Genomic DNA, 12,833 nt, shown 5'->3' with positions numbered 1-12,833 from the left:
TGCAGAGCTGGTGTGTCCCCTCGGCCTGTCACCCCCTTCTGAGCCCACGTGTCCCCCAGCAGACAGAGACCTGAGCCCCAGCAGTGCCCTGGGACCCCCCCCGGCTGCTGGGATTTACTTTCGGGGTTCAGCACCCCCATACCTGCCCCTCGTCTGCTGAGCTGGGCTGATTAATCCTCCTTTTCCTTTGCAATAAAAATTGCAAAGGAATTTTTCAAAAAATTTGCAAAAATTTCAAAAATTCCTTTGCAAAGGAATTTTGCAAAAAATTGCAAAGGAATTTATTTGCAATAAAAATTGCAAAGGCGAGCAGCGGAGTCGCTGCGTCAGAGGCTGCGGGGAGGGAGGGCGCAGGATTTTTGGGACTTTCATTTCCTTTTTTTGTTTGTTTTTGAGGCTAACTTTGACCGGTGATTTTGACCTGAACGCCAGCAGTTTGGGTCTCGCTGCCCCGGCCGTGGTGCAAAGGGCAGGGACACCTCGGTGCTCGCGTGGTTCGTGCCAGGTCAGGGCGCTGGGAGGGAAGAGTGGCCCCGAGCCCCTTATCTCTGCCCCGGCGCGGGGCAGCCCCGCTTCCCTTTGTTTCGCCTCCAGCCAAAGTCCTTTCCCGTTTCTGCTGACTTGGCCCCGGTGTGCGGAAACGGCCTCTTGTGACACCTTCCCGTCCCCGGCGGTGTCCCGGCTCGCCTCAGCCGGGCTCTGCCTGCCTCTGCCGGGCTGCCAGCCGTGCCGTGCCGTGCCACGGCACCCACCACCCAGCTCCAGCATGTGGCTGCTCCTCGTCCTGCTGCAGGCTGCAGTCCTGCCTGCCCAGCTCTGCGGTGAGTACGACGGCCGGCCACCGCCTGCAGCCCCCGCACCCCCGCGTCCTGCCTGGGGACCCTGCTGGAGCCGGGGCTCTCGCCCGTGCGGGACGGTGCTCGGAGCGGGTCCCTGAGCTGGCTGCGGCGGCGGAGAGGTCCCCGAGGAGCGGGGCTGGCGGGGACGGGCACCATCCCCTACTCCAGCCCCCTGCCCCGGCCCCGGGGAGGACGTTGGCTTCCTGAAGCCCCTCCGGTGATGAGCTTTCCGGGGCCGAGCTCTCCCCAGCGCCTGCCGGGGTTAAGCCTCGTTCCTGTACCCCTTCCCCTGCCCAAAGCCCAGAGCCACCCTGCCCCGCTCCCGCACCTGCAGCCCCCCCACCGCGCAGGTCCCGCAGGGTCCCTGGGGACAGGGGTGCCACCCCCGCACCCTGCCAGCCCCACGGGCACGGTGGGAGGGTGGCCGTGCCCGGGCTTTGGGCTCTCCGTGCTCCCGCCTCACGTCGCTTCTCTTATTTTGTTTCTTCCTCGTATTTTGGGGGGAGGCTTGGGGTTTTGGGACTTGAGGGAGGGACGCAGAGGGCACGGGGCGCACGGCAGGGTTGGGGCGCTGGGTCTCCGTTGCCGCCGCGGCCCCACGCAACCAGTGCCGGGGGCTGCAGGTGCCGCGGGGCCGGTGCTTGGGGTGGGCTCGGCCCCCTCCTGCCCCCCGCTCACCCTCCGCTCCCTCTCCCCGGGGCCGTGGGGGGTAGAAGCCCCGGGGGAGGCGGCGGCAGCGGCGGTGCGGGCACTGAGCGCCCGGCTGCTGGGGCTGGCGGCGGACCTGGCGCGGGACCCCGACCCCAGCGTCTACCTGGCCCTTCGCCTGGCCAGCGACCACAGCCTGCGCGGGGAGGAGCGGTACCTGGCGCGGCTGCAGGACGCCTTCCAGCGCCGCTACGGCCGGTAGGTCCCCAGGGGGACACCGGGTCCCCCCACGTGCCTCTGGGGGATGTCCCCTGTCCCCCGCAGCGCCCCGGCAGCCCGCTGACGCCACGTCCCCGCAGGAGCCTGCAGGCAGCCGGCCGGCCCCACGCCGCGCCCCACGGCCACCCCCAGCGGGACGCCGCGGCCACCGAGCACAGCACGTACGTGTGCCTGTCCCACGGGGACGGTCCCCTCCACCGGCGGGGTGACGGCCCCCCAGCGCGGTGCGGGGAGTCAGGGCGCGGGTGAGAGCTGACGCGGCGGCTTGCAGGCACGCCGAGGTGGAGAGGCCGGAGACGGGGCGGCTGGCGCTGTACCTGCTGGGGCTGCGGGCCACTTGTCCCCTGCCGGAGCCCGGTGCCCAGCGCTCACTGGTGACGTGGCTGAAGTACTACCTGGAGGAGGACTGGGCAGGTGAGAGCATCCCCACGGGGCGACCGCGGCGAGCACCCACCCGTGTGCCGGCACGTCCAGCCGTGGGGCCACCAGCTCGCCCCGGCGACGTGACACCTTGTCCCCAGGCTCCCGGCGGCACGGCCACCCCCTCAGCAGTTACTACCAGTACAGCCTGGGCGTGCTGGCGCTGTGCGTCCACCGCAAGCGCGTGCGGGAGGAGGTGATCCGCCGGCTCCTGGCAGCCGAGCAGCACGGCAGGTTCGGGCACGCCGGCGGCAGTGCCACGGGTAAGGGTCCCTGGGGAAAGGCGGGGCGGCGGCACCCCAGGGCGGGTGTGCGGCAGCTGGGGTGACGCCGTGTCCCTGCAGACACGGAGGCAGTGGCAGCGCTGGCCTTCGCCTGCCTGGAGCGGGAGCGGCTGGTGGGGGCCAGGCTGGCGGCGGAGCTGCGGGCGGCCACGCGCGGGGTGAGGAGGAGGATGGTCGAGGCACAGGGCCAGGACGGCTTCTTCGGCAACGTCTACAGCACCCCCTGGGCCATGCAGGTGGGCGACGCGTGCGGGGGGCCTCCAGGGTGGGGTGTGGGTGCAGGCACAGGTGGGAGCGGGGGTGCAGGCGCGGCTGCAGGCAGGGGTGGATTTTTGGGACAGGTGCGAGCGGGTGCGTGGGTGCAGGACTGGGTGCGCGCTCGGGTGTGGGCATGGGTGCGGGTGCAGCTGCGGGCACGGGTGCGGGTGCAGGCATGGCCGTGAGCGCAGGCCTGGGCGCAGGTGCGCGCTGGGTGCAAGCACGAGCGTGGGCGCAGGCGTGGGCGCGGGTGCAGGCGTGGGCGTGAGCGCAGGCGCAGGCATAAGCAGGGGTGCGGGCGCAGGTGTGGGTGCAGGCACAGGTACAGGCATGGGTGCAGATGCGGGTGCAGAGATAGGTGTGGGCGCAGGTGCGGATGCAGACACAGGTGCAGATGTGGGTGCAGGCACGGGTGCCTGGGCAGAGGCGCCCACCCCAGGGCAGGGGCTGGGCAGGCTGGCGATGCTCAGCAGCAGCGCGGTGCCCAGGGCCCCGACCCGCTTCCCACCTCGGGCTGCTGCCCCGCCACCTTCCTCCCTCCCACTCCCAGGTCTTCATCGCCACCAACACGTGCCGGATGCAGCCGGCGTACGGCCGGGCCATGGCTGCGCTGCTGGAGAACCTGGACGCCTTCACCATCGCTGCGACCATGGCCCAGGTGCTGCCGGTGCTGCACGGGCGCTCTTACCTGGACATCGCCTCCATGCGCTGCCAGGAGGAGCCGGGTAGGAGCCGGGGCGGCACGGGAAGGTGGGGGGAGCTGGGGTGGGGTTGGTGCAGATGCCACCGCGGCGGTGGCTTGGTGTCCATCAGCGTCGTGGTGGCTTCCTTCTCGCAGACACGCTGACACCCATCGGCCCTGAGCCGCCACCCGAGATGCCGGGGAACATGATGGTGCGGCTGGTGGTGGACTGCCCCCAGCTGCGGTGTCCCCGGCGCCGGCTCTACGACCAGCCGGTGCACGCACTCGCCGGCGCCTCCCTCCTGGACGTGCTCAGCGCGGCTGCCGCGCAGGAATCCCACAACTTCACGTACGTGGCCCCGCGGGCTGGGGTGGGGGGACCCTCTGGGATCCCTGGGCGTCACGCCGGGGGTGGCCAGGTGCCCTGCACCCGTGCCACGGGCTCATCCCGGTCGCCATGGGCTCATCTTGGTCCCCACGGCCCGGCTCCCTTGGCAGCAGACCTGCCCCACCGCTGACAGTGCCGGGGCCGGACCGTCACCCCCCCTCTCCCGCCCGGCAGGTTTGACACCCAGGACACCTCCCAGGGCCCCTTTCTGAGCAGGGTGCTGGGGCTGGAGGCCCGGCAGCAGAAGCGCAGCTACTGGCAGCTCCTCACGGCCCCCGGCACCAGCCTGCAGATGGGTGAGTGATGGGTGGGAGTCCTGGGGGAGGCGGCGGGCGTCCCAGGCAGCTCCCACGGCCGCTCTCCCACCCGGGGCTGCTGTCCCTCTCTCCGCAGGTGTCGCCGACTACAGACCTCGCGACGGGGAGACCCTCATCCTGCGCCTGAGCGAGTGGTAGAGGGCGGGGGGGGCCACGGCAATGAAACACCTGCCTCGGGCACAGGACCTGCGGCTCCCTGCCTCCTGCTTTCCCTGCGCCCGTGTGCCAGCACCCCAAATCCGCCCGGGGAGGAGGAGGAGGAGGGGCCACACGCGATGCCCTGTGTCCCACGGGCACGGTGGGATGGGAGCACCCAGACCAGCAGCTCCTCCAGCCCCGGTCCCGCTCGGGGGGGGGAGGCAGCCGCTGGGAGCAGCCGGTTTTGGGGTGCCCAAAGCAGCCGTTTTTGCGGAGTCCGAGCCCGCGCCGCTGGTCCCCGGCAAGCTGCCAGCTGGGGCTGTCCTCCGCTGGAACCCTCGGGGGGGACCCCGGCCCGAGCCCCCGAGTCCGTTCCCCCCCCCCGGGCCGAGCCCCTGAGTCCGTTCCCCCCCCCCGGGCTCGGGGACCGCGGTGGCCGCAGCGCCACACGCAGCCCGAGGGGGAGCCCCCGGGGGTGCCCAAACCTGCGTGATCCTACCCCAAAAAACACCCGGGGCAGCCGGCCGCGGGCAGGGCCGGGGAGGCGGTGCCGGGGCGGCGGGTGCCGCTGCCGGGGCCGGGGCCGGGGCCGCTCCCGCTCCCGGGCCGGCGGTGGGAGCGATGGCGGCGGCAGCAGCGCCCGGCGGGCGGCAGCTGGGCTCTGACGCAGCCGCCGTCGCCATGGCGGCCGCCCCTGCTCCGGCTGCCGCCGGCCCCGCCGCTCCGCCGGGGATGCGCGGCCGCCGGTTCCCAGCAGGCCCCGCTGCGCCGGGCGGCGTCCCCGGCCGCGCACCCGCACCCCGGTACCCGGCACCCCGGTACCCGGTACCCCGCGGCCGGGCGGCCGTGACGCGGCGGCGGCCCCGCGGGGAGGAGCCTCCCCCCCTCCGCTACCCGCCATCGCCAAACTTTCCGCTCGCTCCCGGCCACCGCCGCCGCCTCCCCCGCACATGGCACCGGCGGCCCGGGGCTGAGCCCCGCCACCACCCTCGGGGCGGGTGACGCCGCTGCCGCCGCCGGCAGGAGCCGGGGACCCGCCGCCGCCACCGCCGCCAGCACCGCCAGCACCGCCACCGCCAGCACCGCCACTGCCACCGCCACCGCCACTGCCACTGCCACCGCCAGCACCGCCACTGCCACCGCCACCGCCAGCACCGCCACCGCCGCCAGCACTGCCACCGCCGCCGACTCCCGGGGCCGGCGGCTCTCGGCACGGCGCGGGAGGACGGGGCAGAGCGGAGAGTGGCAGCGGGGGGGCGCGGAGCCGGTGCCCATGTGCCCGCGGTCCCGGCGCGGCGACGGAGCGGCCATGAAGGCCGGCGAGGGGACGCCCCGGCCCTGGAAACCCGACCCGGGGCAGGCGGGGGGGGGTCGGCCGCCGCCGGGGCCGTCGCTGCCGCTGACCCTGACCGTCCTGGCCTGGCTGGGCACCGGCACCACCATGGCCGGCCTCAACAAATGGATCTTCGCCACCCACGGCTTCCGCTACCCGCTGCTGCTGTCGTCCCTGCACATGCTGTCGGGGGTGGCCGTGGGGTACCCGCTGGGCTGGGCGCGAGGCCCCTCGCCGCCGGCCCCCCGGCCCCGCGCCAGGATCTACCTGCTCAGCCTCACCTTCTGCACCAGCGTGGCGTTGGGCAACCTGGGCCTGAGCTACGTGCAGCTGGACGTGGCGCAGGCGGTGGCCACCACCACCCCGCTGGTCACCCTGCTGCTGTCGGGGCTGCTGGGGGGCCGGCGGCACCACCCGCTGCAGTATGCCGCCATGGGGCCCGTCTGCGCCGGGGCCGCCTGCAGCATCGCCGGCGGGCTCCGCTTCCACCAGCCCGGCTGCGGCTTCCTCCTGGCCGCCACCGTCCTCCGCGCCCTCAAGTCCATACAGCAGAGTAAGTGCCACCCGCCCGTCCCCGTCCCGCACGCCCGCCCTCCCTCCCCCGGCACGGCCCCTGGGGCGCGGGGGTGCTGCTGTCACCCCAGTGCCGCCCTGCTGCTGGTGCCACCCGCCGCCCATCCTGGCACCGGTGCCGCTCCGTTGCCACCCTAACCCTCGTGGCACTCTGGCCCCCGGTGCCACCCCGGCCCCAGTGCCAACCCCATGCTGTTCCAGTCCCAGTGCCACCTGGTGCCGCCCCAGTGCCCCTTTAGCCCCAGTGCCACCCCAATTCCAAGGCCATCCCATTGCCACCCTGGCCCTGGTATCGCTCGCTGTCCGCTCTGGCTCTGGTGTCACCCCAGTGTCACCCCAGCCTCAGCACCACCCCCTGCCCACCCTGTCCCTCATGCCCCCCAGTGTCACCCCCTCCTCACCCTGTCCCCGGTACCACCCTAGCGTCACCCCAGCCCCAGTGCCACCCTTGCCCACCCGGCTGCCCCCCCATCAGGGCTGCGCTGTGGTTCTGGCCCTGAAGTGACCCCGGTTTGTTGGTGAGGAGCAAACACGTTGGTGTCCCTGCGGTGGCCCACAGGCACTGCTGGCTCCCAGTGACACTGTCCCGTGTCCTGGGGCCATGGGGAGTGGCGGTGCCTTAGCCTGGCACAGGGACACACAGGCCGCCCCATCCCTGTGGGTTTCCCCCTCCAGGGCCGTGGGTGGCCGGGTCCCCTGCGAGTCCCCGTGCCGAGCGGCATCATCCCCACGCCGGGCCCCGCTTGCCCCGGGGACTCCGGCAGCCGTGGTGCCACCCGGGCCGCGATGTCCTTGGCAGGCGTTTTTGGGTTGTTTTTCGGCTGGGAGGAGAGCATTTCCTCCGGAGCTGGTGACTCAGGCGGGCACCGCGGCGGACGGGCTCTGGCGTGGGGCTGAGCGCCAGGCAAACGCCCCGTGCCGTCCCCAGGGTCCCCGGTGCCGCTGCTGGCGGCTGTACCAGGGGTGCTGTGGCCACCCAAGGGATGCCACCGCCCAGCACCCACCCTGGTCCCCTCGTCACCCGTGCAGCGTGGCCCCGGGGAAGCTGGGGGCTGCTCCTGTCCCCCAGGGACACGGCCCCTGCCCCCCCACGCACGCCTGTGCATGGCAGCCGGCCCGGCTGTGCCTGCTGTCCCCAGATGACTCGGGGGGGGGACGCGGGGACACAGAGGGGACAGGCCACGCCCAGAAATGTGGCTGCTGCCTGCAAAATCAGCCAAAAAAAGAGGATGGGGGGGTGGGGGGTGGAAGGCACGTTTGGTGCCAAATGGGGTGGGGAAACTGCCCCGTCCAACCCCTGAACCCCCAAAGCAGGGCACCCCCAAACCGGGGCACCCCCGACCCCCTGGAAGGGGCTGCCCCCCCCTTTCCCCCTTCCTGGTGACGCTTGGGCACCGGGTGGGGGCTCGTGTCGGTGGGTGCCCCCGCGGGTGCTTGTCCCCGCTGGGACGGTCCGGGTGTCCTGCTGACTGTCCCCGTCCACCCCCCAGGTCTGCTGCTGCAGGAGGACCGGCTGGACGCCCTCTCCCTGCTCTGCCTGACCTCCCTGCCCAGCTTCTGCCTGCTCTTCGGGGCGGCCGTGGCGCTGGAGGTGGGCCCCTCCTGGGAGGGCGTCCTGCGCTATGACGGCACCCTCTGGGCCTGCGTCCTGCTCAGCTGCCTGGGCTCCGTCCTCTACAACCTGGCCACCTTCTGCGTCCTCTCCCTCACCTCCGCCCTCACCGTCCACGTCCTGGGCAACGTCACCGTGGTGGGCAACCTGCTGCTCTCCCGCCTCCTCTTCGGCAGCCACCTGAGCGGGCTCAGCTACCTGGGCATCGGGCTGACGCTGGCTGGGATGTTCATGTACCACCAGCCCGACCTCATCGCGGCACGCTGGGCGGCACGGCCGAGACGGGGCCCCCTCGGGCGGGAGTAGGGTCCCCGCCGGGGACGCGGGCAGAGGGGAAGCCGGGGAGGCTGCAGGGCGTGGGCGAGCACGGCTCTGCGGGTGCACGGGAGGGCTGATGTGCACGGCTCCGTGTGCGCACAGGCGCGCTGAGGTGCATGGTACTGTGCACGCGTGTGCGCCGGTGTGCATGGCCCTGTGTGCACGCGTGTGCGCCGGTGTGCAGGGCTCTGTGTGCACGCGGGTGTGCCGGTGTGCGCAGACCTGTGTGTACGCGTGCTGGTTTGCACAGCTCTGTGCGCACGCGTGCGCTGGCATGCACAGCACTGCGCACATGGATGTGCGGGTGTGCACAGGCTCTTTGTGCACACGTGTGTTGCGTGCACAGCTCTGTGCACACGTGTGTGCTGCTGTGCGTGGCACTGTGTGCACACGTGTCGGTGTGCACAGCTCCGCGTGCACGTCTACTGATGCGCGTGGTACTGCATGTGTGTGTGCTGGTGCGCACAGCTCTGCGTGCACGTGTGTGTCTGGGTGTGCACAGCTCCGTGCACGCGTGTGTTGGTGTGCACAGGCTCCGTGTGTGCAAGGGGGTCTGTGTGCACAGCTCTGCGTGCACGTGGGCACGTCTGGGTGTGCACAGGCTCTGCAAGTGTGAGCGGGTCTCTGCGCGTGGCTGTGTGTGCATGGGGGCACGTGCGTGTTGGTGTGTGAAGGCTCTGTGTGTGCGAGCAGGTTCTCATGCACGTGGGCGGGTGTGCATTGGTATAGGCTCTACGTATGAGCATGTCTGTGTACACGGCTCTACGTGCATGTGGGCATGCATGTGCTGGCGTGCACAGGTTCTGCGTGTGCAAGTGTGTTGCTGTGTGTGCGGAGCCTTATGTGCAGGTGTGCACGCGTGTATTGGCGTGCACAGGCTCTGCGCCTGCGTCCCTGCGCACAGCTGTGTGCACAGGGGCACGCGTGTGCTGGTGTGCACAGGAGCACATGTGTGTTGGTGTGCACAGGCTCTGCGTGTGCAAGCAGATCTCATGCATGCAGGCAGGGGTGTGCTGCCGTGCGCGGGTACGGCGTGCACAAGTGTGTGCAGAGCCTTATGTGCAGGCGTGCACAGGTGTGTTGGTGTGCACAGCCTCTGCGTGCACGTGTGCACTGATTCCGTGTGTGCAAATGCAGCGCCACGCGTGCACAGCTCTGTGTGCACGGGGGCACGTGTGTGCGCGCGTGTGTGCAGGCCGACAGGTACCGGCGTGCACGCAGGCTCTGTGCGGGTGAGCGGGTACCTGCGTGCGCGTGCAGCCGCGTGCCCCGGCTGTGCACGCGCGTCCCCGTGTGCACGCGCAGGCTGGGCGCGCTCAGGGACGTGGCTGCAGATACACGACTCCGCGCAGCCGACTGCCGTCCTGCCTGGGGAAACACAGAGCAGCGTGTGCGTGTGTGTGTGTTTGCACGTGCGTGTGTGTGCGTGCACGTGTGTGTGTTTGCACGTGCGTGTGTGCACGTGCGTGTGCGTCACTACTGAGCTCTGCTGGCTGGAGTAAACCCGGGCTGTGTGTACGCACGGTTCTCGTGGCCGAACAAGACGCCCGGGGACGGGGCAAGCGCGTGTCCCCTCTCCTGTCCCCAACCCCACCGTGTCATGCCGATCCCGCAGGGCTGCCGGTGGTGCTGCTGGTGTTGTCATCGTCCCCACCGTGTCCTCCCGGCCACCACGGCTCTGGCTCCGGCCCCATCCCTCCCAGCTTGCTGTGGGCAGGGCCGCCTGCCCGTCGCCGGGGCTCCCTTGCAGAGATGGCCAGAGCCCAGCAAAGGGGATGGGGACAGCTCGGACTCACCCACTGTCGTGCTGGGATGGTGCCAGGCTGCGGCACAGCACACGCTCACCGTGGCAAAGGGACGTCCCGGCATGCATACGCCCCGGCACATGCGTGTGGGCATGCCCCGACGGGTGCACCGGTGCCACCGCACACGGCGTCCATGGTGGCTGCTGCTGCGCTCACCGTCTCCGCACCGGGGCTGAAGGACCCAGCTCTGATTGCACTTGTTCTGAAATAAAGCTCTATTTTTATCGTACTCCACCCTTGGCTCCTGGGGTGATTTCCCAGCCGAAGCACACGCCGGCGTCGTGGCAGGAAGGGAGGAACAACCCGGTGTAGGGATGGGAAACTGAGGCACAGAAGTGCCTCGGGACGTCCCCGCTCCCCGGGGAAAGCCGGGGCCACTGCGCCCACTGCGGCCGGCGTCTCCGTGCTCCAGTGCAGGGACAGCCGCGGTTCAGCAGCCCCAGGGCTGGCACTGGGACCCTCGCACGGGACACGGGAGGGACGCGGTGACGGGGAGAGGAGTCACTGGCCGCAGGTGTCCAGAGAAGGGCCGGTCCTGCTGGGAGCCGGCACCGGCCGCTCACGGCGTGGCTTCGCCCTGCCCCGGGGCAGCGTGATGCTGGGGAGCATCCTGTCCCCTGGCGTCACCTCTCCGGTCCCTCTCCGGCCCCGTGACTCACGTCACCCCGCAAGCACAACCCGCTCCCCTTGGAAACTCCCTGCTGGCTCCCGCCCTCGTTCCCAAGCAAACAGCAATTTTCTTCCACTCATCAGGGCGGCGAGTTTTGAGGCCGCTTCCAGAAGCGTCCGGGGGATGGCTCCTTCCCCAGCACAGGGCCCTCGGGCCGCGGCTGGGGCAGTTCTGGTTTTCCGGTTCCTCTCAAGAGGCGAGTCCCGGCGCGGCCCCGGGGACGGGGCTGGGGGGAGCCCCCCTCCCCGGCATTCCCGGGAGCTCCCACCCGCGCTGTCCCCTGCCAGGGGACGGGAGGAGCGGGACCTGCAGACCAGCCCGCCTGCGGCTTCGCTGGGCTGAGGAGCCCTTCCCCGGGGCACGCCCGCCCGCCCCGGCCCCCTGACTCATTTGCTGGCACCGGGGCCTGCCCGGATCCTGCCTGCGTCTGCGGCTCTGCCTTGTCCGCCCCGGTTTCGGTGCTTCGTGGTGCTGGGCACGGGGGTCCCGTGGGCAGCGTTTGTGGTGGGGTTGGGGGCTTTGATGCTGCCCATGAAGGGCCTGGCAGCGGCGGGCGGGCAGGCTGGTGTGGTGGCCCTCTATCCAGGTATTTCAGGCCATGATCTCAGCCTGGTGGCATCCCTCTGCTGCGGCCATGCCTCCGCTCCGGCCGCAGGAAGGATTGGGTTTCCCCCGGGCACGGCGGCAGCTGCCCGTGTGCCGGGTCCGGCGCTGCTCCGGCTAAGCCGGACGAGCGTGAGGCATCCCAGCCCCGGCTGCTCCGCGGGTGGGGGAGCAGACTGGGACACCCCCGGCCAAGGCAGGCACCTTCTGAGGAGAAGCCCCTGCAGCACAGGGCGGGAGGAGACCCGGCAGGAGCAGTGAAGGAGGGGACAGCCCTCACCTGGGCATGCGCGTCCCCACGCCTCGGCCTCCTGGCAGGCGGCGGCGTCCCGGTCCCTGCTGGGGTCCGGTTCCCCTCGCCAGCCCCGGCTCCCCGGGCCCGGTTTCGGCGTGGTGAGGGTACTGAGGTGGATTAGCCCTGGTCTAAAGGCCACGATTCCGCCTCTGAAGCCCCTGCAGCTCTTGTGCCCCCAAATGTGGGGGCCTTTCCTTGCCCATGCATCTCTCCACAGCCCCTGCCAAGCATCCTCTGGGTTCTCACCTCTTTTTAAACAACAGCCCACCGCAGGCAGGCCGGGGCACCCCCATGCCGGGGCTCGTTAACCCCTGAGATGCCACTGCCCGGGGTTCACCACGCAGCAGGCACCCAGCACACGTCGCCTGATCTTCCCACACGGGTGCCGCCGTGGGGTTTCTGGGCTCCCTATCCCGAAATGCACGGAGGGGACGGGAGATGCAAGGAGGGGTGACAGCTCTGAAGCCAGTGAGCGGTGGCAGCGAGGGTGGGTGGCACCTCCACGTGCTTGGTCCCACCATGCTGGAGGTGCTGGCTGGCAAGGAGCTCCAGGTGAAAGTGTGAAAGTCTGAGGTGGGAGAAATAAACGTGTGTCCGACGGGATAGCGTTGTTATGAGACCTGGCCGGACAGTTTCTTCTGGATCTGCTGTTAAACTGCTGCTGAAATCTTCCTCTGAGGAGGCGATGGAGCGTGCTGGGGACTGAGCTGTGAGCCGCTGCCCGTGGCGGAGGAGCAGCGTGCCCCCATGCAGGGGAGAGGAGACCCAGGGTGGCTTTACTGCGCGCCAGCCGGGTGCCTGGGAGCACAGGGTGGGGATTTTCTGTGTTTCAGGACAGAGGATTAACTGCTGCCCTCGGGGATGTGGGGAGGCTTACTGCATTAGCACAGAGGGACGCGGGATCTGCAGCGGGGAGGCAGCAAGGACAAACGCTTGCTAAGCCAGGGAGCCTAAGCCGGTAAATGATCCTTCCCTCATATGCCGGGCTGTGGTCTTAAACCTACCACATCACAGTCCTCAAACGGTGTCAGGGACCATCCTGGCTCTGGAGCTGAAATTATGGCAAAGCCTTTCGCAGGGTAGACGTTAAGAAAAATGCATTCTCCCTGGCAGGACAGCCCGGCCCAAGGATAGACAACACGAGGAGCACGAAGTCCAGCAGTGGCGAGCAACGTCTGAGGATGCTTGAACCAGCCCAAGCCCAGCTGGAGGCCAGTAGATGGACAGGATGACCCTTCAGAGTCCCTTCCAGCCCCACGTTCTCTGCTTCAGCACCCCAAAAAAACCTCTCCAGAATTTGCTCTTAACCATTTTGGGGCAGGCTGGCTTTACCGGTGACTTTATTGCTCTCTCTCTGTGGCACGGGCTCAC

The 12,833-nt window shown here is 70.0% G+C and overlaps 2 protein-coding genes across 4 annotated transcripts; both read left to right on the top strand.

Annotated features, from left to right (window-relative positions):
• Positions 1 to 341: 341 nt before the first annotated feature.
• Positions 342 to 4,604, top strand: TCN2 (transcobalamin 2). 3 transcript variants are annotated; one of them, XM_075516307.1, is made up of 10 exons: positions 342 to 821; positions 1,553 to 1,745; positions 1,847 to 1,933; positions 2,038 to 2,180; positions 2,288 to 2,449; positions 2,531 to 2,706; positions 3,279 to 3,453; positions 3,567 to 3,759; positions 3,973 to 4,094; positions 4,192 to 4,604. In XM_075516307.1, exons 1-10 carry the CDS (start codon positions 767 to 769, stop codon positions 4,251 to 4,253), a joined length of 1,368 nt encoding a protein of 455 aa, XP_075372422.1. In that variant the 5' UTR covers positions 342 to 766; the 3' UTR covers positions 4,254 to 4,604. The 3 variants fall into 3 exon arrangements, with proteins under 3 accessions (XP_075372422.1, XP_075372421.1, XP_075372420.1); XM_075516306.1 differs by having other exon boundaries at positions 680 to 1,745; positions 1,847 to 1,927; XM_075516305.1 differs by having other exon boundaries at positions 680 to 1,745.
• Positions 4,605 to 5,386: 782 nt separating this feature from the next.
• SLC35E4 (solute carrier family 35 member E4) lies at positions 5,387 to 10,128 on the top strand. The gene is made up of 2 exons (XM_075516237.1): positions 5,387 to 6,139; positions 7,650 to 10,128. Exons 1-2 carry the CDS (start codon positions 5,527 to 5,529, stop codon positions 8,075 to 8,077), a joined length of 1,041 nt encoding a protein of 346 aa, XP_075372352.1. The 5' UTR covers positions 5,387 to 5,526; the 3' UTR covers positions 8,078 to 10,128.
• Positions 10,129 to 12,833: the final 2,705 nt, after the last annotated feature.

The sequence above is a fragment of the Mycteria americana genome, chromosome 13 (genome assembly GCF_035582795.1).
Source record: "Mycteria americana isolate JAX WOST 10 ecotype Jacksonville Zoo and Gardens chromosome 13, USCA_MyAme_1.0, whole genome shotgun sequence".
In the NCBI taxonomy this organism is placed as follows: domain Eukaryota; kingdom Metazoa; phylum Chordata; class Aves; order Ciconiiformes; family Ciconiidae; genus Mycteria; species Mycteria americana.
This window is presented reverse-complemented; position numbering and strand designations above follow the sequence as displayed.

Bases quoted from the DNA above. Each gene is read 5' to 3' on its own strand.
- TCN2 (XM_075516305.1), top strand. From the start codon at position 1,060: ATGAGCTTTCCGGGGCCGAGCTCTCCCCAGCGCCTGCCGGGGTTAAGC. The intron at 1,746-1,846 runs GTAGGTCCCCAG...ACGTCCCCGCAG, and splicing joins TTCCAGCGCCGCTACGGCCG to GAGCCTGCAGGCAGCCGGCC. The intron at 2,707-3,278 runs GTGGGCGACGCG...TCCCACTCCCAG, and splicing joins GCACCCCCTGGGCCATGCAG to GTCTTCATCGCCACCAACAC.
- SLC35E4 (XM_075516237.1), top strand. From the start codon at position 5,527: ATGTGCCCGCGGTCCCGGCGCGGCGACGGAGCGGCCATGAAGGCCGGC. The intron at 6,140-7,649 runs GTAAGTGCCACC...TCCACCCCCCAG, and splicing joins CCTCAAGTCCATACAGCAGA to GTCTGCTGCTGCAGGAGGAC.